Source organism: Ovis aries, chromosome 15 (assembly GCF_016772045.2).
Source record: "Ovis aries strain OAR_USU_Benz2616 breed Rambouillet chromosome 15, ARS-UI_Ramb_v3.0, whole genome shotgun sequence".
Taxonomy (NCBI): Eukaryota; Metazoa; Chordata; class Mammalia; order Artiodactyla; family Bovidae; genus Ovis; species Ovis aries.
This window is the reverse complement of record NC_056068.1, coordinates 62506112-62531149: the sequence shown is the minus strand read 5'-3', so window position 1 is coordinate 62531149 and position 25038 is coordinate 62506112. Positions and strand designations below refer to the sequence as shown.

Here is a 25038-nt window from a genome sequence, read left to right as displayed (position 1 = left end):
TTTTAAGTCAAAAGTTGCACTTAAAGATTCTCAATGTTTAGTTCAGATAGGTTGTTATTTAGTCACTAAGTCACGTCTGACTCTTTGTGACCCCATGTAGCCCATGCCAGGCTCCTCTGTCCATGGGATTTTCCTAGGCAAGAATACTGGAATGGGTCGCCCTTTCCTTCTCGCTACCCAGGGATCAAACCCACGTCTCCTGCATTGCAGGCAGATTTTTTACCACCTGAGCTACCAGGGAAGCTAGGCTTAGTTCAGATAAAACAAATACAAAAAATGGTGAAGTCTGACTATTGATACCAACGCCAGACACAACTGATTTCTAAATTAAGTGAAATTCCATCAGATCAGGCCTTCTCAACTATAAGTTAGTTCAGAAGGCAACATAGGTAAGACAGAAATCCACACTAAAGGCAGTTTTAAGTAAAATTCTGCCTGCTCAAGTTTCTGACACATTTCTAGTACTCTAGCTTTTTCTGAAAGTATCAGTGAACATTCGATAGGTTAATAGAGGATTTTCAGGCTTAAAAGTTTCCCCTTTCCCTGTCCCATGAAGGTGCTTTGAAAAATTAATAAAAAGCAAACCATTAAAAAAAAAATGTAAACCATTAAAATAGGTATATAAAACCCAATATAAATACACAATTGCAAACATCATTGTAATTCTTTATTTAGGTTTTCAATGAGATATTGCCTTTTAATATGAGTTTCATAGCCTATCATCCACTACCATTCAGTCATCCATTCATTTACTTCAAATAACATGGAGGTGGAAGTGAGAAATCACTGGAGCGCAGGTGAGTGGCAGCATATAAAAGAAGTAAGATTGCAGCTCTGGTACAGAAGAGATGATAAAAGAAAATAACAGTCTTGGACAGGATGGGAGGAAAACCTTCCCTATAGGCCTGTAAAACGTGCTTGACTGAAGGAGGCTGGGCACCGGCAGTCAAATCTGTCATCACCCACAGGCAAAAAGGTTAGAATACTCTCCTTTGTTGCTAATAAAACCATTTATAGTTCTTTTGTGTGTACAAAGCATTCTAATATCCATTATCAAATTTAATCCTCACAGGAAGTGTGAATTAGTATTCTTGTCATTGGAAAAGACTCTGATGCTGGGAGGGATTGGGGGCAGAAGGGGACAGCAGAGGATGAGATGGCTGGATGGCATCACTGACTCGATGGATGTGAGTCTGAGTGAACTCCGGGAGATGGTGATGAACAGGGAGGCCTGGCGTGCTGCGATTCATGGGGTCGCAAAGAGTCGGACACGACTGAGCGACTGAACTGAACTGAACTGAAGGCAGAATGGCCCACTACCACCAAACCTTGCAAGAAGGCAACAGAGGAAAGACTCAACCCAGATCTTCCTCTAAGTCAGGATCTTTCTGCACAATCTGACCACAGTCTACTTCAGTTATTCCAGTCAAATTTATCACAGAATGTCAGACTTGAAAGGCCCTTTTCTAGTCCTTTCATTTTATGGGTATTGAAATGGGTCCTGATTTGCTCCAGCTAGTCACATGACAGAAGTGGGATTAGAACTCTGGTTTCTTGACCGCTGTTAGTCTTCCCAGTCTATTATTCTGCCTCAAAAGAAATACAAATTACATACAAGTCAGGGCATGTCAAAAGATCACTGGAAATCAAACCGCAAACACCTAATTCACTCCCTTGAAATTCAGCAGGAAATTAGGCTGCTCTATTCCCAGGAATCTTAAGACTTCGGAGAAATTAAAATAAGCCACAAAAACAGAACTGCTAAATAAGCCATTCAGAATTGTCAGCCAGTACTGTGCATGTTATATGCCTATTGAGTCAAACTTTTTAATAACTTTTCTTCACAGAGAAAAAGTTCCTATATACCTGTCCACTGCATTAATCAGTAAGACATATCAGTGTAACTCTTACCTGAAGTATATTTATAGGGTTACATTACATCACATTTTACAGCTTGCTTTAGAATTAATGAGATTAAAAAAAGAAAAATACATACAGGGAGACCCCACCCACTAGTCACCTAATCAATTGACAGCTGACTTCTAGACATTTATTCACTCACTCACTCACTCACTCACTCATTTAGGAAACTCAGAGAAATTAAACTGACCTGCTGATAGCAACCCAGCTCTCAAGGCGCATTCTACCCATTGGTAGTGAAGTACTATTGCCAAATAAACAGCACTTCCCTAAAGATATGTTTTCCACAAACCCTTTTAGGCAGGAAACCATGTCAAATCCAATCAACATGCAGTATATATATAAAACCAGTTCAATTTTGAAGGATAATTTATATGCCAAAGGTATTTTGTCTTGGAGGGACAAAATACCCTGTGGTGGGGGAGTTTTAAGTAGATGGTTAGCAGACATTTCCTGAGTGACTAAATAACTAAATGAATTTTCCTGGCCCTTAGTGATAATCCTATGAGATTCCAGGAAGAAAAACTAGCTCACTTATCGTCAAAGAGCAACAGCAAAACGATTCAATATGAATATCGTGATTCTGAACTTCACCGTCTTCATTCTGGCTCTTGTAGAATTCCACCGGGGACACTGAGGTAGTGGGAGCCACAGGAGTCTGTGAAGCTCCCTGTTACATGGGCATCAAGATTTCAAACTGTCCAAACGTTACTCTATCCATGTAGGAACCCATGAGGAGTCTGTGAAGCTCCCTGTTACATGGGCATCAAGATTTCAAACTGTCCAAACGTCACTGTATCCATGTAGGAACCCATGAGGGGGAAAAGAAATCTAAGAGTTAATTCTTACAAAAGAAAGCAGAATGAAGAACTCGAGATTTAGGGAAAATGACTACAGGAGGTGGTGACCCGCCCTGCATCTGTGGGGGTTACACCCCTCTCCCACATCCTTGGGTGGGGTGGGGCACCCCTGAACACTGAGGTGGAGGCAAGCCAGAGTGCCCTCCCCACCCCACCCACTGCCTCATTCTCTACGACCACAGCAGCCTGACCTCCAGGAACAGTTCCAGAGGTGGCCTCACTGAAGGCGCTACAGAAGGTGTGGTTTTATTCTTTAGAAGCTCTACTTCCTGAGCCTTTAACCTCTTCCCAGGAAACCAGGGAGGATTTGTCCTTGAGACTGAACTTTATTAATATGACCTCTGACCATGGAACCCAGCATACATTTCTGACTGCAAGTAAAAATATTAGAGTGCAGTCTGAAGCCAACAGATGGAGAAATCACATCCCTCCCAGTATAACCAGTAGCTCCTCTGGAACCTGGTATCACTAGGTGGTCCACAGGTTGGATGTTTCTCCAACCCTGTCCCCAGCTCCACCCCTGCCCTTCTGGGCTTGAATGAAGGGGTTCCTTGCATGACGCCACCCGTGGTTCTGGCAGCTGGGGATCACCCCAATGACTTCACAGTTCGCTTTCTCACATAACGTCCCAATCTAAGATACACATTTATTTTTTAACAAAACAGGTCATCTATGAGACCCCAAGCTACCCTTTTAGCCACAGGATATGTCAGGAACTCTGGTCACTCAAGTTCCTAGATAAATACTGCTCAAAAACCAAAGATTTCCTATAACTTCATTACCTGAGAAGTAAGTGAGCTTATGGTATTTTATCTGAAAATACTTAAATCCAATTCTGGAATTCAAATTCAGTCAATACTTCGAGGTGTTGTATCAGCGTGAACTTTTCAGTAAAAACTTCCGATATCTGTCTTCTTTTATATTACACTAACATAGTATTTTTTTAAAAATTCCTCAACTTTCAAGACATAAAAATCAAAGAATTTTCCTTTCTCTACATCCCATAAACACTATCATCCAGGTTCGGAAGTAATTTCGTACAAAAGAGGAAGCTTTTTTAAATCAAATATTAATAACTCAACTAGAATGAAAGGTTCTAAGGCTCTGGCTAGGCCAGGAGGGGAGAGAGCAATAAATAACTGGGGGTCGAGGGGGGCAGATGGGAGGCAGTAAGATTTATAAAGTTCTTCTAACATAAAATACCTGAAGGGAGGAGGGGCAGGCTGTGCCAGAGAGGGACGAGTCTAAAGGCATCATGAAATAAATAAATAAATAAAGGCATCATGGCTTGCCTTCTTCACTCGGGAGTGGCTGTCAGATACTCTCGGGTGTCTAGAAGAAAAACCACCCAGATGGCAGAAGAGCGGTCTCAGACTCCAGGGAGAGACAGGCAGCTACGACCATGCTACACTGGGGGTGGAGACACAGGGCAGCCCTGTTAAAAGCTGAGTGCTACCTATGAAACTCAGGACAACAGCCTCTCTGATTTGTAAACTTGCACTCATAAATACAAACCCCAAAAGAGAATTCAGTGCATTTTCCAACAAGTCTTCTCAACACTGATACACAATATTCTTCCTTTTGGAATCAGTGCTATTAAACAGAAATGTACTAAATAGCCATTTTCCAAAGCCACATCACAGCTGAGAACAGGTCGAGCAAGTAATACTGCTGCTACAGGGACTATACGTGTTAGGATCTGGCGAGGATCTTACTGAGGATCGCATCATAGTAGGGACTGAACACCATCTTGTTATAGTTGACCAGGCGCACGAATTTAACGGCAACTTCCTCCAGCTCTTTTTGAATCGGACCCAATCCCCCAGGGGCTATGGGCGATGGCTTCTGATGACTTGAGGCAAGGTAGGTGTCTAAGAAGGTCAGGATTCGGGAATCTGTGATTGAAGAGAAAGCAGATGTTTGTTTCCTAGTCAGAGCGACTTTACGGACTTCTGTTTATGCTTCAGTTGTTAGCCTAAACATCACCTTTTTGAGAAAGTCTTCCCTGATCACCCTGGGGCACCTCCCACTTCTGAACATTCATCTCTTCGGTGATGTTCCCTCCACGGGGTGGGACCATGCTCCTCTTGTCGGTCGCTCTCTCCCTACACCCAGTGCCTGCCAGCTGGAGACCCGGCCTCTAGGCAGTGTCCCAAATTATATACTTGGAAAGCAAGGATAAACGTATGGATGATCAAGGAGAGTCTAGGGTGCTGACAAGCTCTGCCCTCAGAGGAGCAAGGCGCAAAGAGACCAACATGAGCCACTGTTGAAGCTCACATAAAAAGTGGGAGGAAAAACGAAGCAAGAAATACAAGTTCCAAAAAGAGGAGAAGAAAGACGGTTCCAGCACTGCTAACCTGAGGCCTAGTGCTTCCCACAAAGCCCCATGAGAGAAGCCTGAGCCTCCTTGTCCACGGCCTGCAGTGAAGCTCACGCAGCTGAGGGCAGCTTGTCCTACTCCCTGGAATCACTTAGTTTGATGCTTTCTTAGCCCCCCACCCTCACCCCATGATAGTGCTGTACCTTCCTGTGTAGCCTCAGCTGCCAAAAGAGTGTGTGCAAGCCGCAACCTTGCAGATTTTATTACAAAAGCAACAGGGGCATTTATATTGAATAAGCGTTTTCAAACTTCATGCCCCCCTCAACTAGGGAACCTTCTCCGGTGTGACTGACTGACACTCTTTGGATCCCAGTAACACACCCCCACTGGCTGTGACTAAACAACTTAGCTGGCAGAACCAAGGGAGCAGCCTGGTAGCCAGCGGTCTCCTCTCAGCCCCTTCCCGCATCCACACCCCACTTGACGACAATGGTCTTGAGGGTCCGAGGGCCCTGCAACAGCAGGAGGCTCCCCTTGAGGAATCCAAAGATGAAACTGTAACTAAGGCAGGCCTGGGGTGGAAAAATCTAACATTTGAAAAAACACTGATTCATGTCACTCTCTGTTTATAAATCCCACTTCTGACAACATTCTAGTTTTGGCAGGTGGCTCAGACGGTAAAGCGTCTGCCTGCGCCGCAGGAGACCCGGGTTCGATCCCTGGGTCGGGAAGATCCCCTGGAGAAGGAAATGGCAATTCACTCCAGCATTCTTGCCTGGAAAATCCCATGGACGGAAGAGCCTGGTAGGCTACAGTCCATGGGGTCGCAGAGTCAGACACGACTGATCGACTTCACTTTCACTTTCCCTGGTAGCTCAGATGGTAAAGAATCTGCCTGTCAACTCAGGAGACCTGGGTTCAGCCCCTGGATCAGGAAGATGCCCTGGCTAAGGGAATAGCAACCCACTCCAGTATTCTTGCCTGGAGAATTCTATGGACCTGGCGGGCTACAGACCACGGGGTTGCAAAAGAGTCAGACAGGACTGAGGGACTAACTTCCTTTCTTTTCATAAAATATTTTGCTCAGTCACTCAGTAGCGGCCAACTCTTCGTGACCCTATGCACTGTAGCCCACCAGGATCCTCTGTCCATGGAATTTTCCAGGCAAGACTACTGGAGTGGGTTGCCATGTCCTTCTCCACCATAAAATATTACCTAGGAATAAAGAAAAACAAGTGCTAGCATTAGCAGCACAGCCATCTCGCTGGCTCCGCCTCTACTCAGAATCTGATACCCACGGATCATTCTGCTTTTGCCTGAAGCCTGCTAACTTTTCATTAATTTATAAGATGAACAGCTATCTGATTTCATAAAGAAGTTGAGGAAGGACTTCACAATCAAATAACAATAATCCTAAAAATTAAATATTAGATGTGTTCCTGGATCAACCAGTGAACAGAATCAACCAGTGATGATGGAAAGGAATAGCTCACATAGCACAGTGATAGTTTTAATAATTGCGACTTGTTGCAGAGTGCTCACTATGTGCTGCCAAGTTTGGCAGGAAGGACCTTAGTTATATTTAATATGATCACCTGCAGTCCTCTCAGCAGCCCTAGAGGTGCTGGTATTACTCGCTTTTTAGAGACGACGAATCTCAAGTATCACATCACTTGCTCAAGCTACACAGTACGTGCCTGCACAGAAAACCCATCCTAGTCTTGTACTACAGCTGTGCTTCTCCTCACCCTTGCCCCGCTACAACGTCCAAAACACTTCCGGGTTTTGTTTTGTGTTTCTTTTTCTTTTGGCCGCGCCTTGTGGTATGTGGGATCTTAGTTCCCCAACCCGGGATCAAACCTGTGCCCCGAGCAGTGGAAGCACTGGAAGGGTGCAGTCTTAACCACTGGACCACCAGGCACATGTGCTAAGTCGCTTCAGTCGTGTCTGACTCTGTACGACACCATGGACTCCAGCTCACCAGGCTCCTCCATCCATGGGCATTCCCAGGCAAGAATACTAGAGTGGGTTGCCATGCCCTCCTCCAGAGGATCTTCCCAACCCAGGGATCAAACTTGGGTCTCCTGAACTGCAGACTTCTTTACCATCTGAGCCAACACGGAAGCCCCTCAAAACACTTCTGACTCCAGATCTGGGGAGAGGGGTTCCCACCACAAAGCAATTGTCTGTGACCGCAGCTAGGTGTCCCACAATCTTACTCAGTTCTGACACCACCTGGACATAGCCTCTGTTCCCACAGGTTAAGGGCTCAGGCCCACAAGACTGATGCCCACGTCAGACACCAACCGCGAGGAGTAGGTCCCCAGGTCACCCACCACTTCTGTCTGACTTGACTATACATCGGAGGTTCACATGGCATCCTTTCCCGTGGATTTGTGATCTGCTAGAGCAGCTCACAGAACTCAGGGAGGTTTAACCAGTTTATTACTTAATAAAGGCTCTAATAAAGGATACAAGTGAACAGTGAAAATACTCATGAGGTGAGGCGGGGAGAATTCCAAGGACCAGAACCTCCGTTCTCGTGCAGCAGGGATGCAAGGGTCATCCCTTGCAAGGGACTACCCGCCCCACTCCATGGATGTGCTCACGCATCCAGAAGCTCTCCAAACCCTGTACTTCTGGGATTTTCATGAAGGGTTCATCTTGCAGGCATTTCTAGTTCTTCTCCTCTCTCTCTGGAGAACGGAAGGTAGGGCTGAAAGTTCCAAACTTCTAATCATGGCTTGGCCTGTTGGGGGACCAGCCCCCAAGAGGGAGTCCAAAGAGTCACCTCTTCAGAACAAAAGATGCTCCCCAAACCCAGGAAATTCCAAAGGCTGCAGGAGCTCTGGACCAGGAACTGGGGAAAAGACTAAATATTCGAATAAAAGGTGCTCCCAGTGCTCTTCTCACGGAGGAAACCACCAGAGTCTCAGGAGCTCTGTGCCAGGAACCAGGCGCAGAGACCAGCACAGATATTTCCCACTACTGCACGGTGCTAGAGCAGGGTTCTGAACCAAGACCCGGATTCCAAAGCCAGAGCCCTCAGGACAGTGCTGGCTGCCGGTCGCTTGTCCGAAACTTGGGGTCGCCCTCACCACACGGTGTTGATTAATCCCTCTCCCCACCCATCAGCACTCATCATCCATCAAACCCTCCACAATGTCCACCAGCCCATCGCAGGAACATCCCCAGCCCCGATTCCCCCCAGACGTACCCACGATCCTGCGGATGGGGTTGTCAGGACTGGCCACGGCCTGGATCTGACCCTTGAGCACGGCCTCCTGGTCCGTGGTGAGGGGGCTGAGGCCGCACAGGGAAAGGCAGCTGCTCACCTCCAGGCAGACCTTCTCCCCGACAGCAGTCAGGGCGTCCTCCAGGTGGAAGGAGCTTGAGCCGACAAGGGAAGGAGAAGCACAGAAGGGAGGGCCCGTGAACCGAGTGCACAGTCCCCTCAGCCCCCAGCCCCCGCGACCCATTTGTAGACTGGCCAGTTCAGGGGGAAACTGTGACCCTTCCCTGCCCCAAGCCTCTCAGACCGTGTCCACCCAACTTGGGGAGCTTCTAAGAGAAAGGGGAGGGGAGGGCTCAGGTTATACCTGGTCTAACAATCTAAAACCCAACTTCTCGCTCACATCTGTGATGAAATAAGGCTGGAACTGACCGAGGCCTGCCCTGGACACCTCTGGAGCAACACCAACAACCAGAAATGTGGTAGCGGGAGACAAACTTTTCACTGAACACCACTCTGTCTGTTTAGCTTTTGAAACACGGTGTATTAACTACTTTTGAAGAATAAACGGAACTGAAACCTTAAAGTTGAAATTCACACCTTGATTTCCCGGGGCTTCCGGGCTCCCCTGACCTCTCCGGGGGGAGCCCTCGTGGTGCTGGATGTTTTCTAAGAAAGCAATCACCTCTGTCCTGGATCTAGAGCAAACGTCCGAGCCCTGGGACTCGACGCTGGGGCCAGGGTGGATACGCCGGGGCTGGCCTTCTGAGGGAGCGCCAGACAGGCCCCACTCCTCGGGAGCTGTGACAGAGCAGTTTTACTGGTGACGGAGTTGGGCAATAGCCCAGGGCTACACCTGTGCAAGGGCCGCAGGCCAGGCCTCGCCTCAGCAAACACCCTGCAGGCCTGAGTCACGGCTGTTGAGGCCCAGGTCACGACTCACGTATACACCCCTCGTGGCACTGAACACACTCAGGCTGTGTGCAAACTCAGCAGCCAGTTTCTCCACTTTGTAAGGAGGAGGAGGTCTGTGGACATTCCACTTGAAGAATCCTCTAAGTTGGACCTCATCAGATACAGTTTTATTTGTGTGAGTGCTTAATCATTTCAGTCGTGTCCGACTGTGTGTGACCCTACGGACTATAGCCCACCAGGCTCCTCTGTCCGCGGGATTCTCCAGGCAAGAATTCTGGAGTGGGCTGCCATGCCCTTTTCCAGGGGATCTTCCCGACCCAGGGATTGAACCCACATCTCTTCTGTCTTCCTGCCCTGGCAGGTGGGTTCTTTATCATTAGCAGCTTTATTTAGAACCATTCCAAAAGGTGGAAACCACACCAATCACCTAACCTGACTTTACTGCAGAAGCACTCACAGCAGCTGCCCTCACACAAGCGGGGACTGCGGCTGGTTGATAAATAACCCATTCACACCCAGCACAGAACGTCTATGAGAAGTATGCGAAGGGCAAAAAACTGCAATCACATTCATACACACTGGAAGAATGCAATTTGGTTCTTATTTGACCTTTCCCCAGGACTGCGTTGACAAAACTGTTAGTTGGTAGTGAATGTAGGGTAACACTGGATAATAAGCAATATATTTTTTTAATGGAGCAAGAACATAATAGAAATATCAGGAAGTATCCAGCACAGCTGGGTAAGTTCACTTCTGAAGTTTCTGTTTTAGTTACATGAGTGATCAAGTGTGCACTGTCACCATGGAAGACAAATTTCTTTACTAGATGTCCTGGTCACAAACATTTAAAAGCTACTGTCCCAGAGCCTTGTTCAGCAACCCTAGAGTTGACTCTAACTTTGACCGTGTGACCCTGAATAAATTCTGCAGGGCACTGGAGAGCCAGCTTTCCTCGGTCCCTGGTGAGAGGCCCTGATTCTGTCTCACGCCGCAGAACCCCCACCCAAGCCTGCTCCCTGCCACCCTCTGCCTCGCACCATCCATTGAAGACCCTCCCCCACAGCTCTTGGCCACTTACGGCAGATGCATGTCTGTGAGCAGTATCTTTACAATCATCTTGAGTTTCTCGGCGAAGTCAGCCCGGCTGGCGATCCCTGGGGCTGCCATGCTGAACGTGACCAGCAACACGGCCCCCAGGACGGTCAGCTGCTCCAGCTGGAGCTGGAACTCTTGGAAGCGAGAATGGTCCATCAAAACTGTCTGCGATGAATACAACAGAAATCATCCTGAGCTGCAGGTTCAAGCTGTGACCAGCAGAGGGCGATGTGGCCACAGCCCCCACAATTATGCAAAACGGGGATTCCTCCCTCATGGGGCTGTTTTAAAGATGAGCAAAGGGGAGCGGGACAAGTTGGGAGATTGGGATTGACATGTACACACTAGTATAGATAAAATAGGTAACTAATAAGGACCTACTGTATAGCACAGGGAATTAATTACTCAATACTCCGTAATGACCTACATGGGGAAAGAATGTAAAAAAAAGAGTAGATACACGTGTATGTATAACTGATTCACTTTGCCTGAAATTAATACAACACTGTAAGTCAACTATACTTCAATAAAAGTAAAACATAAATAAAGATGGGAAAAGACCATGTATATAAAGCAGCTGGCAGAGCCAGAACTCAATAAATCCACTCTATCCCGGGCACCAGAGCGAAGGAGGGGTGAGATGTATTTCTTCACCTCCGTATCCCCCTCAGCATCCAGCACAAGGGAGGCTCTCAAGAACTGGGGAGTAAATAAAAAAAGAGAAAAACTAACTGTCGATAGGAAAAGCAGGAATGACAGGTAACCCAAAGCCACACGGAAAGCAGCCAGTGAGTGAACTTCCATGAGGGTGTCCCCATGTTACGGACAGGCCTGGGTCCGGCCAGGCCAAAGTCCCCTGTGTGGAGTGAGGGAAAGGGCAACGGAGAGTCTGGGGGAGATACGATATCCGATCTGAGTTTTTATAGATTAACCAAATGAAGTTTAAGGACCGGCCTTGCTATAAGAAACCAATGCACCAAATCAGGAAGTTAACAATGTGGAGTCTTAGCCCAGAATTCTCTCTGCGAAGTGAAAACCATCTCTGAAGGCTGATACTCCTCTACTGTCAAACAGAGAGGCTTTACCAGTCCCTGTTTTGACTTCACTTTGTTACATGGCAGCAGCGTCCTTGCTTTGAAGCCTCCTAGCAGTATGTAGTCCTTGCGTTTAGGATGCAAATCCTCCCATTCATTAGCCAATGTGATTACCCAGCCCATAAAAACTATCACGCCATATTTCTGGGCTGCTCAGGCCTTCCATACTCTGTCTGGGGAGTGTGTTTCTCTTTAAATAAATCCACTTCTTACCTATGGTGGGGGAAAAAAAATTTCCAAGGATCAATTCTGAGGATACCTATCCCCTATGAAAACACTGTTTTCCCCACAGCAATTTTTCAAGCAAAACATCTACAAGAGAGATGAGAGAGTCTGTGACTCTTCAGGAAGGAGTCTTCCCCCACCCTTAGTTCAACACGCTCTTTAGAGCTTGGTCTGGCATGAAACAGGGAACTCAGAGGCAAGAGGTGAAAACTCAGGCTCACAACATCTTAAAAGGAAAAATAAGGAACTGAGAAAGAAAATTAGAGAAGTAGCAGGATTGAAGGCTAGAGATAAGCAGCCTGAGTGCCCTCAAAAAAGAAGGGGGGTCTAGACACCAAACCACCTATTTGCTGGGGAATCCCTTGTTAGTCATCTCCTTAAGGGGTTCTGGCAGTTAGAAGCACTTATTGTAAAAAAAATACAAAAAAGAAAAAAAAACCATGGCTCTGCATGGAAGGAGAAGCAGTTTCTTTAGATAAAACTGAAAAGCAACATCGCTGAGTTAGGGTTTTCATCAGGATGAGTAAAAACAGGGCAGACGCTCGGCAGCATAAATTAGCAGCTGCACGCACTCCTGGTGGGATTACAAAACGAGGCAGATACTCTGGAAAACCGTCTGGCAGCGCCAAAGAGTCACCACGTGACCCAGCAGTTCTAATCCTAGGTACATACCTAAGGGAAGTGGGAACACATGTCTAGACAAAAACTTGTACACAAATATTCAGAGCAGCACAGTTCACAAGAGCCTAAAAGTGGAGACAACTTAAGTGTCCATCAGCTGATGAATGAAGCAAAATGGGGTGAGCCACACAATGGGACAGATTCAGACTCAGAAAGAAGTGCGGACACGAGCAACATCGTGGATGAACACTGAAGACAGTATACTAAGTGAAACAAGCAAGACACAAAAGGACAAATCAGTGTGTGGTTTCACTCATATGCGGCACCTAGAACAGTCAGATCCAGAAACACAGAGGAGACAGGAGAGGACTGGAAGGAGGAGTCAGTGCTTAAAGAGCACAGAGCTTCAGCTGGCTCTGTAGACGGGTGGTGGTGATGGCTCCGCAGTCACATGAACGCATTTAATGCCCAGAACTGTACACTTAAAGATGGTAGGGACTTTCCCCCGTAGTTTAAGACTGCGTTCCAAGGCAGCGGGTGGGGCTTCCATCCCTGGCTCAGGGAACTAAGATCCCACAGGCCAAAGGGCTCAATCAAAGAAACAAGGCGGGGGGTGGGGGTAAACTTTACATATATTTTACCACAGTTTAAAAAAACAAAAGGAATGAAGTACTGATACATGCTACAACATGGATGAATTTTATGCTAAGAAGCTAGACATGAACGGCCAATATTGTATGATTCTGTTTAAACAGAAAGTCCAGAATAGGCCAAATCCATTGAGACAGAGAGTAGGTTGCCAAGGGGTGAGGGGAGGAGGGAGAATAGTGACGGCTAACGGGTCCGGGGTTTCCTTTCGGGTGATGACAATGTTCTGAAATGAAACAGCGGTAATGGAAGCACAACTGTGTGAATGTACTAAAATCCCAGGAATTACACGGTTTACAAAGGAATAACTTTCTGCTATGTGAGTTGTAACTATTATTTTTCAGAAGTTTAGCAGTACAAGAAAGAAATGAGCAGTCAGCCTGCCCGGGAGCACCTACTTCAGGGAAGGGTCGGTGGAGGTGGTCCCACTTCAGAAGCTTCAGGTACGCGTAATTCTGGACGGCCACGGGATCTAGCCGGGGACCGTCCCCAGAGCCGGCGGCCCCTCCTGCAGCTGGCAGGGCATTTTTATACTTCTGACTCATAAGGTCATCTGCGGCTTCTTGCAGCCACTGGGTGACAAAGTCCAGGGAATCTGTGAAAAAGCAAGACTCGGAACGTTACTGAACACTCTGAGACATTTCCCAGAATTACTTTAGGGAAGATCATCCTGGTAAAGTGTGGTAAAGCACAGAACATGGACTTTGGCATCAAACAGACCTTGGTTTACATCACAGGACAGGCAATTACCAGTTGAGTGACCTTAGGTTCATCATAATCTGTCTGACTGTCAAGATTCTTAACATAATGAAAGGTCCGGCACTGGTGGCGTTAGTGGTAGAGAACCTGCCTGCCAATGCAGGAGACGTAAGAGACATGGGTTCAATCCCTGGGTCGGGGAGGGCATGGCATCCCTGGAGGAGGGCATGGCAACCCACGCTAGTATTCTGGCCTGGAAAATACAGTCCACAGGGTCGCACAGAGTCCGACATGACAAGCAACTTAGCATGCGCGCACCAGTGCCACCTCGGAGGCGGCGGTGAGGGCTAACCACGACAGGGGACACAGCGCATGCACCCTGGTCTTGCCACCTCAGACCTTCAGACTTTTGCTCTTTTCTCTCCCACCCCAGCCACTCATGCATGACATGTGGCTGGAAGCTCTGATAAGTCCAGCTCGGTGAGATGCAAAAATTCCTGCCCAGGAACAGATGGGGGGAGATGCTGGCTAGCATCTCCCAGTGTAAAGTACCTTCCACACTGGAAATGAGGCTTGTCCTTGTCTGGATCTCAGCCTCCTATCAATCTGGTTTACGGTCAGCCTTGCCGGGGTAAGTCCTGTCACCTGTTTGGCACATACTGTGCGGCATTTGGGGGAAACTCCCCCACCCCACTGAGGGGACCTTGGTTGTCTCACATCTGCCGGCATGCTTTCCTACTCTTCTAAGCTGAGTAATGTACCAGGGATTCTGAGGGACACAAGAGCAAGAAGAAGAAGCTTTTGTCCACATTGTTGGAGCAAAAAAAAACCCTCTGACAGGACACAAACAGGCTGCAGCCCCATCAGTGGAGGCCGCCTTACCACCAAACGGGCAGTCGAGGGCATGGCTGGAGTCCACTCTTCACGGCTGCAGCCGGACACACCTCTGGTCCTGCCCACACGCTGATTACGCCGAGCTCTCTGTTCTGGGCCTTGCTCTCTCTTTAGCCTCTGGAGGCAGCATTCTATAGGCCACCAGCTCTGGGAAACCTCGACTTTCATGCTGCGAGTGACTCTGCCCGGCTCAGGGCCTGGGCCCCGGCTGCTGGCACCTGACCCTTACTCTAAGGCTCTTTAGCCTGTAAACTGTAACCCTGATGTCTCCTGAGGTGCAGTACAATACTGGTTGAGAAAAAGAGCTGAGTGGGTCAGTTTTGTACTTGCAGGCTTTCTCTAGTTGCAGCGTGAGGGCCTCTCACTGAGGTGGCTTCTCTTGTTGCAGAGCACAGACTTCAAAAGTTGTGGTGAGTGAGCTTAACTGCCCCATGGTATGTGGAATCTTCCCCTTATGGGGAACTGAACCTGTGTCCCCTGAATTGACAGGCAGATTCTTAACCACTGAACTGCCAGGGAAATCCCTGTGGTCATCAATTCTGGTCAAAAATCCCTCAAAACCTATTTCCACATCTGTAAAATTGGTTTAAAAAATAGTGTCTACCTCCTAGGCTTACTGTGAGGTCATCTGTGGCAAAGCTGCTGTTGCTGCTGCTGCTAAGTCACTTCAGTCATGTCCGACTCTGTGCGACCCCAGAGACGGCAGCCCACAAGGCTCCCCCATCCCTGTGATTCTCTAGGCAAGAATACTGGAATGGGTTGCCATTTCCTCCTCCAATGCATGAAAGTGAAAAGTCAAAGTGAAGTCACTCAGTCGTGTCCGACTCTTAGCGACACCCATGGACTGCGGCCTACCAGGCTCCTCCATCCATGGGATTTTCCAGGCAACAGTACTGGAGTAGGGTGCTATTGCCTTCTCCAGTGGCAAAGCTGGTACATAGTAAATTAAATTAAAGCAGGGGCACTGAATTAACGACTTTGATCAGACTACACGATCTATCCAGAGACTGCCATTTTCATCTGTGACCAGCAAATTTACAGGCTAAAAGGAATGCATAATAAATTGGAACTGAAGACCGCAATTCACTGAGACCATCTGCTGCCAAGGCAGAGACCAAAAAAAGGACCCTAGAAATTAACATAATTTGGCTCTGAAGTTAACCGTTCCCAGCAGTCATCTGAGACGTTCATAACAATGAAACCTTTTCTGATTATGAAACCAGAAGATCTACGCACACAACAAAGCGAAATTTCTTGATGTACCTCATAGAGAAAAGAAATGTGAGCTAGACAGTCCTAAGAGGTTTGCCACATTTTTAAAATCAAGGCCAAGTAAACAATTTACCTCAAGCTGATGTTTTCATTAAAAATTCATTTAATTTAGGATTTCATTGTTCTTTTAAATTTCTATTCTCCTCGTCTACTTACAGTTCTCATGCTTGTCAACTAAGTTATCAAGGCCTAACGTCTTGCTTTTCTGTCTTCAAATGAGACTACTGTATTTCCATGCTGGGCTTCCCAGGTGGCTCAATGGTAAAGATCTCACCTGCCAATGCAGGAGACATAAGAGATGCTGGTTTGATCCATGGGTCTGGAAGATCCCCTGGAGGAGGGCATGGCAACCCACTCCAGTATTCTTGCCTGAAGAATCCTATGGACAGAGAAGCCTGGCGGGCTACAGTCCATAGCGTCACAAAGAGTAGGATATGACTGAAGTGACTTAGCATGCGCACATGTATTCCCATATTAAATTTTCATTTTGTTTTGAAAGTATCATTTTGCAACAAGCAACAGTGACTAAAATGAAAAACACACAGACAACAAATAAGCACCACAAAACATTAAACATACTTGGCTGCTTCTCCAAGAACTCCTGAAACTGTTTCCTCTCATATTCAACCGACTGCTGCATGAGATGCGGCCTAATGCTACTGACAGCAAAGTTCGCCATGTCCACTTTCATTAGGTCCAACACTGAAAAAATCGCCCTGGAAGAGATAAGAGGATTTAGCACTAGGCACTTGCAAAGTAAACACTGCTGTTAAAACAAACAAAAAAAAATGAAGTGAGCTGATTTGAGGTAGTTTTTTCATCCTGGAAAGGGTGGCAAGAAAAGTTGGAGAAGCCATGAGGAAGCAGATTAAGAAAAACAAATTTAGAAGAAAGGACTGCAAATTTTTAAGCTGCTCTCTGATCCCACCCGTGCCCCTAGGCAAACATCACTCTCCCCACTGCCTATCTGGCCCAGAGCTCATTCCTTGGCTTCCAGGTCAGCCCTCACGGCAGCAGAGGAAGAATGGCCCCAGCCCCCCAGACCGAGGTTAAGAGCACAGAGCTCACCATGGGGTCTCCGAGCTTACAGGTTAATTTCCTTTCCTAGGAGAGAAAGAAAGTTGACTCTCTCCTTTCTCTCCCCCTGCCCTAGTCTCTGAGTTCCAGGGCAGGTTTTATGCTCCAGCTTTGGCAGCATAATTGTGAGTCTGTGCTCTGAAAGCACCCGATGGGCAAAACTGACATGACACCAAAGATGCCTTCCAGAGCATGCCTGTCCCACACCTGCAGCACTGCTGCCTCGTGACCCACCTGCAGAAGGTGGGGCCCTACCCAGAGGTAAGAGTCAGATCAAACATCCCTGGGATCTCCTGATGCCCTCTGGGGCTGACAGGACATCATACGACGGAATAAACTCACCTACACACAAGGTGATCACGTATGGGAAAGGATACACGGCCTGAGGCACAATTCGGGGCCCCTCCCCGCCACCACTCTGTCCCACTCCCAAGTACATGCGGCAGCCCACTTTCTGGAGGGCCTTGTGCCTCTCCTTTGAGTATTCCCAACAGGCCCCTGCACTCACCTAGAGTAACCCAAGGACCACTGGAAAGTGCCAGCTGGCAGACCACTGGCTATAAGTGACCCACAAACATATTTTGTGCTCACAGTGTTTTTAAAGGCTGGGATTTCTAGTTTCTCTTGAAAAATCAAAAGATCTGGCAACCCGGGCCCACATTCCACCACAGCTACAACCGGTTGGCGCTAAGCGGCCACTGCAGCCTCCTTCAGGTAGGGGATGTAAAACCAGTTTCCCCAGTCCCTTCTCCTTCCAGCAGGAATCTGAGTTTGGATGAGTTTGCTACAAGCTACTTCCCCAGAGGACTCTCTTCCAAGGAATTCCACATTTAACTTGGCTAGATTATGGCTCTTGAAAGTGAAAGTTGAGTTGCTCAGTTGTGTCCGACTCTTTGCTACCCCATGGACTGTAGCCCGCCAGGCTCGGCTGTCTATAGGATTCTCCAGGCAAGAATACTGGAGTGGGTTGCCATTCCCTTCTCCAGGGGGATCTTCCTGACCCAGGGATTGAACCTGGGTCTCCTGAATTTCAGGTAGGATTCTTTACCATCTGAGTCACCAGGGAAGCCTAGATTACGGGCTGTTACTGACTATCTTATTTCTACTAACACCAGCCTAACACACAAGATGGACTCAGTAAGAGCTTGTGGAATGAATGAACAAATCAGTAACTATCTTAAGGCAGTCTTTTAAACATGTTCTATCTAAACCTTCAGGTAACCTTACAATGCTGGGCATTTTTCTAGGTAATGAATATTGATAGCATGATGATGTCAAGAAAGCTAGAAATGAAACTTTTTGCTTATAAAACTTTTGAAAAGGAGCCTGCTAACATGCAATGAGTCTTAAAACTGTTCACATCCTCTGACACAGTAATGTCATTTTAAGAACCTATCTTTACAAAATAACCTAAAATACAGAAAAATGTTTTGTGCAGAGATGTTTTCACTACAGGGTTAAGTACTAAATAACTATACAAGATCTAATTGTATATCTTAACAGAGAAACAGTTAATAATATCTATGAAAAAGGATGTTTTGCAGCCACTGAAAATACTTCTGAGGAGTTTAAACAAGTGATATGAGTTGGTTATAAAAGGGCAATGCAAGAGATCCTTTGAGTGTCAGAACTATTTAGTATCTTGAATGCGGTAGTGGATATGCAAACTCAGGTGATAAAATTGTATAAAAATTACTATACATAAACACATACATGTATATGTAGGAAATCTCAATGAGATCAGTGGACTGTATCAGGATCAAAACGACTGAGGATGATAGTTTTGTGAAATGTCACCCTTGGGAGAGGTGGGATAGAGTGCATTGTATTATTTCTTACAACTCCATGTGAATATACAATTATCTCAATGACACTTTCAATGAAAAAATAAATGAAATAATTAGGGTGTAATACTAACGAAAAAAAGGCAGGCTTGCAATGCACACTGGGAGGTCTTCTTTGGTTCAGCGCAACAGACTCACAAGGCAACTGCAAACCACAAGTCTGATACCATCTATTCACACAGCTTGCCAACAGGGTGACAGCAAGCACTCCTTTGCAAGAAGAGTTACAATATCAACCATGAGCAGATAGCTCAGAAATGTGGGAGCCCCCCCGGCTTAAAAGCTCATAACAACTCCAAGGTATGCCTTCTAGGGTGTCTATGGAGGGAATGTCCAGTTACAAGTTACCCACAACAACAACAACAAGAGTTTCCCCACTTGAGGAAATACCAAGTATGGTATCCCATCCAGTATTTATAGTTCATTATCATTCCTTTCTGTCCACAGGCAATTTACCAGTCAGTGGTTATTTTCCCCATAAGCAACGTTGCCTAGTAGCATTTTGATATCTGTTTACAGAAAAGAGTTAAGAATTCAACCAAAGGTCAAATTCTCAGGCAGCATCATGTCAATCCTCTGCCCATATTAGAATAAAAATTATATAAGTTTAATTATAATTATATATATTTAGAAATATACAGTCAAAAGACTAAAGGAAATTAATATGGACTAAAAGTTAATAGGATTATTTTAATGTTAAATTTCTTCAATATCCTGGTTGTACTCTGATCATGTGAAAGAATATCCACAATCTTAGGAAGTATTTGCTGAAATAGTTAAGGATGAAATATAACATCTGGCATTAACCATCAGAAAGTTCATGGAAAAATACATACATAGATGCATACATCCTCAATGTATGATAAAGCAAATTGACTAAATGTTAAAAACTGGTGGATCTATATAAATGTTATTTGAGTGTTAATTATATTGTTTTTGCAATTTTTCTGTAGATTTGTAATTTTTCAAAATAAAATGCTGAGGCAAAAAAAACTAAAAAAATTTATATATTAATATGACAATAGTGATTATGCCTTTTATGGGTGAATTTTTTCCTTCTACTTTTCTGTAGTTTACAAAATGTTTGCTTTTTAAAAAATATTTCATGTCTTTTTGTTCTATTGGATTTATATTGCTTTTAGTAAAAAAACAGATTAAAATTTTAACTTTTTAAAAAATATATGCTAATGATCAGTCTTTGCCTTGATTTGCCTTCGGTCATTTAAAGAGTATACACACTGTAACCTCACCCAGAGTCTCAAGTTCACTGTCTTTTCCTCTTTTCCTTCAAGCTTTTCCCTTCTCTTCACTTCCTTTTTTCCCTCCCTCCTTGCTTCTTTCATTATAATCATTATTTTTAAAAATGTGGAACGCATCACAGATTTGCGAGTCATCCTTGCCAAGGGATCTGCATTGTTCCAGTTTTAGGATATGCACTGCTGACATAAGCACAACAAAATGTCTGCTTTTAATCTTTTTTTTTTTTTAAGGCATGAATACTTACACCTGAGGGAGTCTGACTCTGAAAACAGGCCGTGTGTTTTAGGTCCCCTGAAGGTGATGAACACAATACCCACCTGAAGAGGGGCACTATCTCCTTAATGTCCTTCAGTTTCTTCACTTCCTCATCTCGCACAGGTGCACACAATGTCCCCATCATGCCAATAATGAATTCTGCCAGCTTGGAAATGTCCAGGGCCCCGTTCTCTGCCTCCTGCTTTATCAGATCCAGATCTAAGACTTCTGTTATCTGGATTCTCAGTCTAGTGTGACCAGGCAGCAAGAAGGACAGGAGAGTCTACAAGAGAGCACAGCCACGCTAATCAAAGCTTCCTAGGCAGATGGCATTTTTTATGATATGTAAAGGAATTATCCAAAAAAGGGCTTACCAATTGTTAGTGCAATGGTGCACATATGTTAACCTCTTATTCAACAAATCTATAGGAAAACATGTTTACAAATCATTTAGACTAGCTATTTAAGCTTCCATTTAAGCTCTAAGAAAGCAATCAACTGGACATAGGAAGAAAAAACTGTTAAAAGTGAAAAAAAAACCACATTAATTAATGTGAGTCTGTGAGCCTATGGCAAATGGTAATTTCCACAGACATATTACTTCTTTGAGAAACTGTTGCTAAAAATTCTGCAAAAACAGTTCTACCCTCCACTTAATACCTTCTTTATCCCAAAGTCTGAGTCACTTTTTTGGTCTTTATGTATTGAAGGTGTTCATATCTGTTAAGATTTTTATAAATCATATTTTATAAAATAACTTTTTTTCTTTAAGTAATTCTGTTTTTAAAAATCTGAACCTTTTTTCATTTATAAGAGTAATGCCCTCAGGTTATCATAGCTTGTTTGAAAGTTTTTTAAGGTCAGTAAGCCACAAATACACTAAACCCACATTTCAGCAAGCAATTTAAAATCTTCATCCTTCAATTTCTTTAAAGCCTTCCAGTACACTAAGACAGAGAGGTGGGATTAAAAACTCCTAACACACCAGGAAAGCACCACGACTTGCTCTTCGCCTCACCTCTTTGATCTCACCAACAAGCTTGATGGCCCGGTCATACGTTGGGGGGACTTCACTTAGCTGGACACTCAAGCAATCCCAAAAAGCTTTATGGACAATATCCTTTACTCTCTTCTCCAAGCTGGAAGCAAATGGAAAAAAAGCAAATATCATTGTCTCAAATCACTCTCAAAAGCACAAATTCTATGGGTTTAGAGTGAGAAAATTTTTTTAATTATTTGGATGAAGGAAAGAGTTCCCAGACATACTTAAACCAATCACATACCTTATTTTTAGTTGGTGATTTATTTCAATAAGTACCTTTCTTAATAAGTATTTTTTCAATGGAGAGAATAACTTTCATCTAGTTTGATAGGTGGTATTAGTCCAATTAACAGCCTATACCAGTGCCATATGATAAAAATAATACTGGAAAGCTCAGATCTGTTCATTTAAGTTCCCTGATATCAGAAAATTTCCTAAGATGTTTATGATTAAGTAGTTTAAGACTTTAAACTTGAAGTTTTTTTCCTAAAATTATCCTATTCTCATGTGACATATGGGACAACCATTTAATTAGGTACCAGATTATAACAACTTATATATAACATTTCAGGAAAGCCAGTCTTTATGTCATGAGAGCAAAGCAAGTAATTCTTCACTAGGGACATGAAAAAGTGCTATCCTTGCAGAACACACAAGAAACATTTGTAAAGTCCTGTTTAGAAGCCTCACGTGGGAGACTCTGTAGCTTGCTGACTCGGCAGCCACTGTTCTGTCAACAGAAACCCAAGTGTTCCATGGTACTTTCACAATTATAATGGGGAATGGTTTTTTTCCTTTTTGTGACAATCCATCTTTTAACAGTGTTATCTTACTGTTCAATAGACTTTCAGATTTCAATATAATATGGGCCAGGTGCCAGGTAGGGATAGAGAATAAAGCATAGTCCTTGTCTCTGAGGAGTTTACAATCTGTGAAGAATGAAAGTGAACCAACAACTACAGCACAATGTGACAGTTACAAAGAAGAAATGAAGGAAACAGCGCTAGGAGCACGCAAAAGGCGGCAGCTGAGTGCTAGGGACTGGGGAGACGCTAACACGGAAGACTTCCACGCAAGACTTCCAGACCTTTTGTTTACACTGTCAAGGATCAGTCGTCCTGAGATACACTTTCAAATTCTGATAACTCCAAGGATAAGGAATATTTTTTAGCAACATACAAAAGGAAAAATATTTTAGAATGTATACATCAAGTGAAGAAAATATTTCCAGAACTGGGAAATGGCAGTGTTCTGCTAAACAAGATAACTCAGTAACCACCTTACCTGTCTTCTGGCAGCTCAACGGGTTTAATCTGAAAGTCTCCGTTTATAACAATCTCATGGGCTAGGGCCATGTTAGTGACGCCTTTCGCTGTCTCTAGAAGTTCTTCCACTGTCACGAATCGAGGAGGACTAGCTGTAACAAAAGTCTGGTGTAAGAGGTTCGCTCCTCTCAATTAGGATTTTCCCCTAAAATTTTTACTAGTTTTAGAAGGCAGTGTTTCTTCTGCCAGCTAACAGCTACTAATTTCAGTTATGCCTCTACTTATGAAAATACTCTGGCAATTTCAAACAAGAGAATTGTACCTATTTCATATTCATTGTTTTCTTTGAACCTAGAATCCTAAAAGCAGAGATCATTTACAATACTCAAAACATTTTTTTTTCTTGGTAAAACTGGTCAACAGCAAACGATTACAATACATGAAAACTTAGAAAAACGTTTTAAAGTTACTGATTATCACTTTCCCAACAAGCTGTGAATTTATTTGCTAATCCCTATGCCTCCTGTCCACCCTAAATAGAAAAAAAGACACCAGATTTAAGATCTCCTCTTTTGTTCCCATCAGCAGTTCACGTTTCGCTCCATCATTAACACTGTGCCACGAATGAAGTGAAGTGAAGTTGCTCAGTCGTGTCCAACTCTTTGTGACCCCATGAAATGTAGCCTACCAGGCTCCTCCATCCATGGAATTTTCCAGGCAAGAGTACTGGAGTGGGTTGCCATTGCCTTCTCTAGAGCAATATAAGAATTCAGAGATCGACAGATGAACAAATCAGAGGCCGTGTGACATAAGAATTTCTGGAATGCAGGCCCAACAAATCAAAAACCTCAGAGTTATGTTTGATTTCTCCCTTTCTACCACTGTTAGCAGGTCCAGTGAGTTTTTGGAGAAGGCAATGGCACCCCACTCCAGTGTTCTTGCCTGAAGAATCCCAGGGACGGGGGAGCCTGGTGGTCTATGGAGTCACACAGAGTCGGACACAACTGAAGCGACTTAGCAGCAGTGAGTTTTATTTCTGTATCACCTGTGGCAATACCCTCATAATGGGTTTCTGTTCTTCTCTTTCTTTTGATAAAGTTTGAGACTTATCGTCCAGAGGGGGGGAAAAAAAAAAAAAAACTCATATAGGGTAATTCCTACGCTTAAAAAGTCAATGATTAATACATGCATGTTTTTGGTATATCCATTATACCTTAATAAAGCTGTTTTAAAAAAAAAAAAAAAAAAAAGCCCATGACAGCGGGTCTTTAACTTAGAATCAGGGGGAGGGCTTATACTGGCCCCCCTCCGGGTTTCTGATTTAGCCTATCTGGGGCGGGGCTGGAGAACTGCATTTCTTGGAAGATTCCACCTGATACTGATGATTTCAGAAACCATACTGTGAAAAGCACTGGCCTGGAGGATAATTATATTAATATTACACAATGGTGATAAGAACTAGGCTTAAAATGGCACTGGTTTACACATGGTTTAACAGCTGTAAAGTTCTTGCTAGGTCACTGAAAAGTTATTTTCTCCCTTCTTTCCCTTTTTTCATTTGCTCACCAGAAAAAGGAATCAAATCTAAGAGCTGGTCATATCCTGTCTGGTAAAAATCTTTTTTTAGTCATGTAAGGGGAAGTTGAAAAACTTCACAAAATTTTTTTCAGCACTTTCAGAGAATATTAATAAAAATAATAAATAAAATTGAGTTTGTGGATATTAGTAAAATGCAATAAATATCCAAAATCAAGGCCCAACAGATCTTTTCAATTCTCAGTATTTCTTAGCTGTCAATTTCTACCAAATTGATCTACTGATAAAATGAAATTCCAATCAAAATCCCAGCAAGGCTTTTGTTGAAATTGCCAAATGGACTCTTAAACTTGGATAGAAATGCACAGGACCTAGACAGGTCAAAACTATTTTGGAAAAGAAGAATTTGGAGGACTTACACTAACTGATTTAAAGAAAAGCAATAATAATTAACACAGCGTGTGCGAATTCCCTGTGGTCCAGTAATTGGGACTCCAGACTTCCATTGCAGGGAAACAGGTTCCAGCCCTGGTCGGGGAACTAAAATGCCACATGCCACATGACGTTAAAGAAAAAAACAAAAAAGACTGTGTGCGTCTGGCATGACACAAGATATTCAGATGAACTGAAGAGAGCAGAGGATCCCAAACTAGACTGGGACACACACATACATATGCGTGAAAAGTGAAAGTATTATTCCCTCAGTTGTATCTAACTCTTTTGCCACCCATGGACTATAGCCAGCCAAGCTCCTCTGTCCATGGGATTTTCCAGGCAAGAATACTGGAGTGGGTAGCCATTCACTTCTCCAGGGAATCTTCTGGACCCAGAGATCGAACCCAGGTTTCCTGCATTGCAGGCAGATTCTTTACCATCTGAGCCACCAGGGAAGTACATATGTATATTTGTGGTCAATAAGGGGAGATTAGTTTTTTCATCAAATAGTGCTGAAACAATCAGA

At 44.5% G+C, this 25038-nt stretch overlaps 1 protein-coding gene across 8 annotated transcripts in view; it reads right to left on the bottom strand.

The window, feature by feature from the left end:
• Positions 1–645: 645 nt before the first annotated feature.
• The window catches only part of TCP11L1 (t-complex 11 like 1), a 36428-nt gene continuing 12035 nt past the window's right edge, over positions 646–25038 (bottom strand). For 7 of the 8 annotated variants that reach the window (XM_012096181.5, XM_042233330.2, XM_004016383.6 and 4 more), the window contains 8 exons: positions 22561–22693; positions 21253–21373; positions 20297–20517; positions 16378–16514; positions 13332–13528; positions 10329–10510; positions 8321–8493; positions 646–4675 (listed from right to left, as the gene is read on the bottom strand). In XM_012096181.5, the coding sequence (XP_011951571.1) occupies positions 4473–4675; positions 8321–8493; positions 10329–10510; positions 13332–13528; positions 16378–16514; positions 20297–20517; positions 21253–21373; positions 22561–22693 (1367 nt within the window). In that variant the 3' untranslated portion in view covers positions 646–4472. The remainder of the gene's footprint in view (positions 4676–8320; positions 8494–10328; positions 10511–13331; positions 13529–16377; positions 16515–20296; positions 20518–21252; positions 21374–22560; positions 22694–25038) is intronic. The other variant, XM_012096187.4, reaches the window with a different exon arrangement.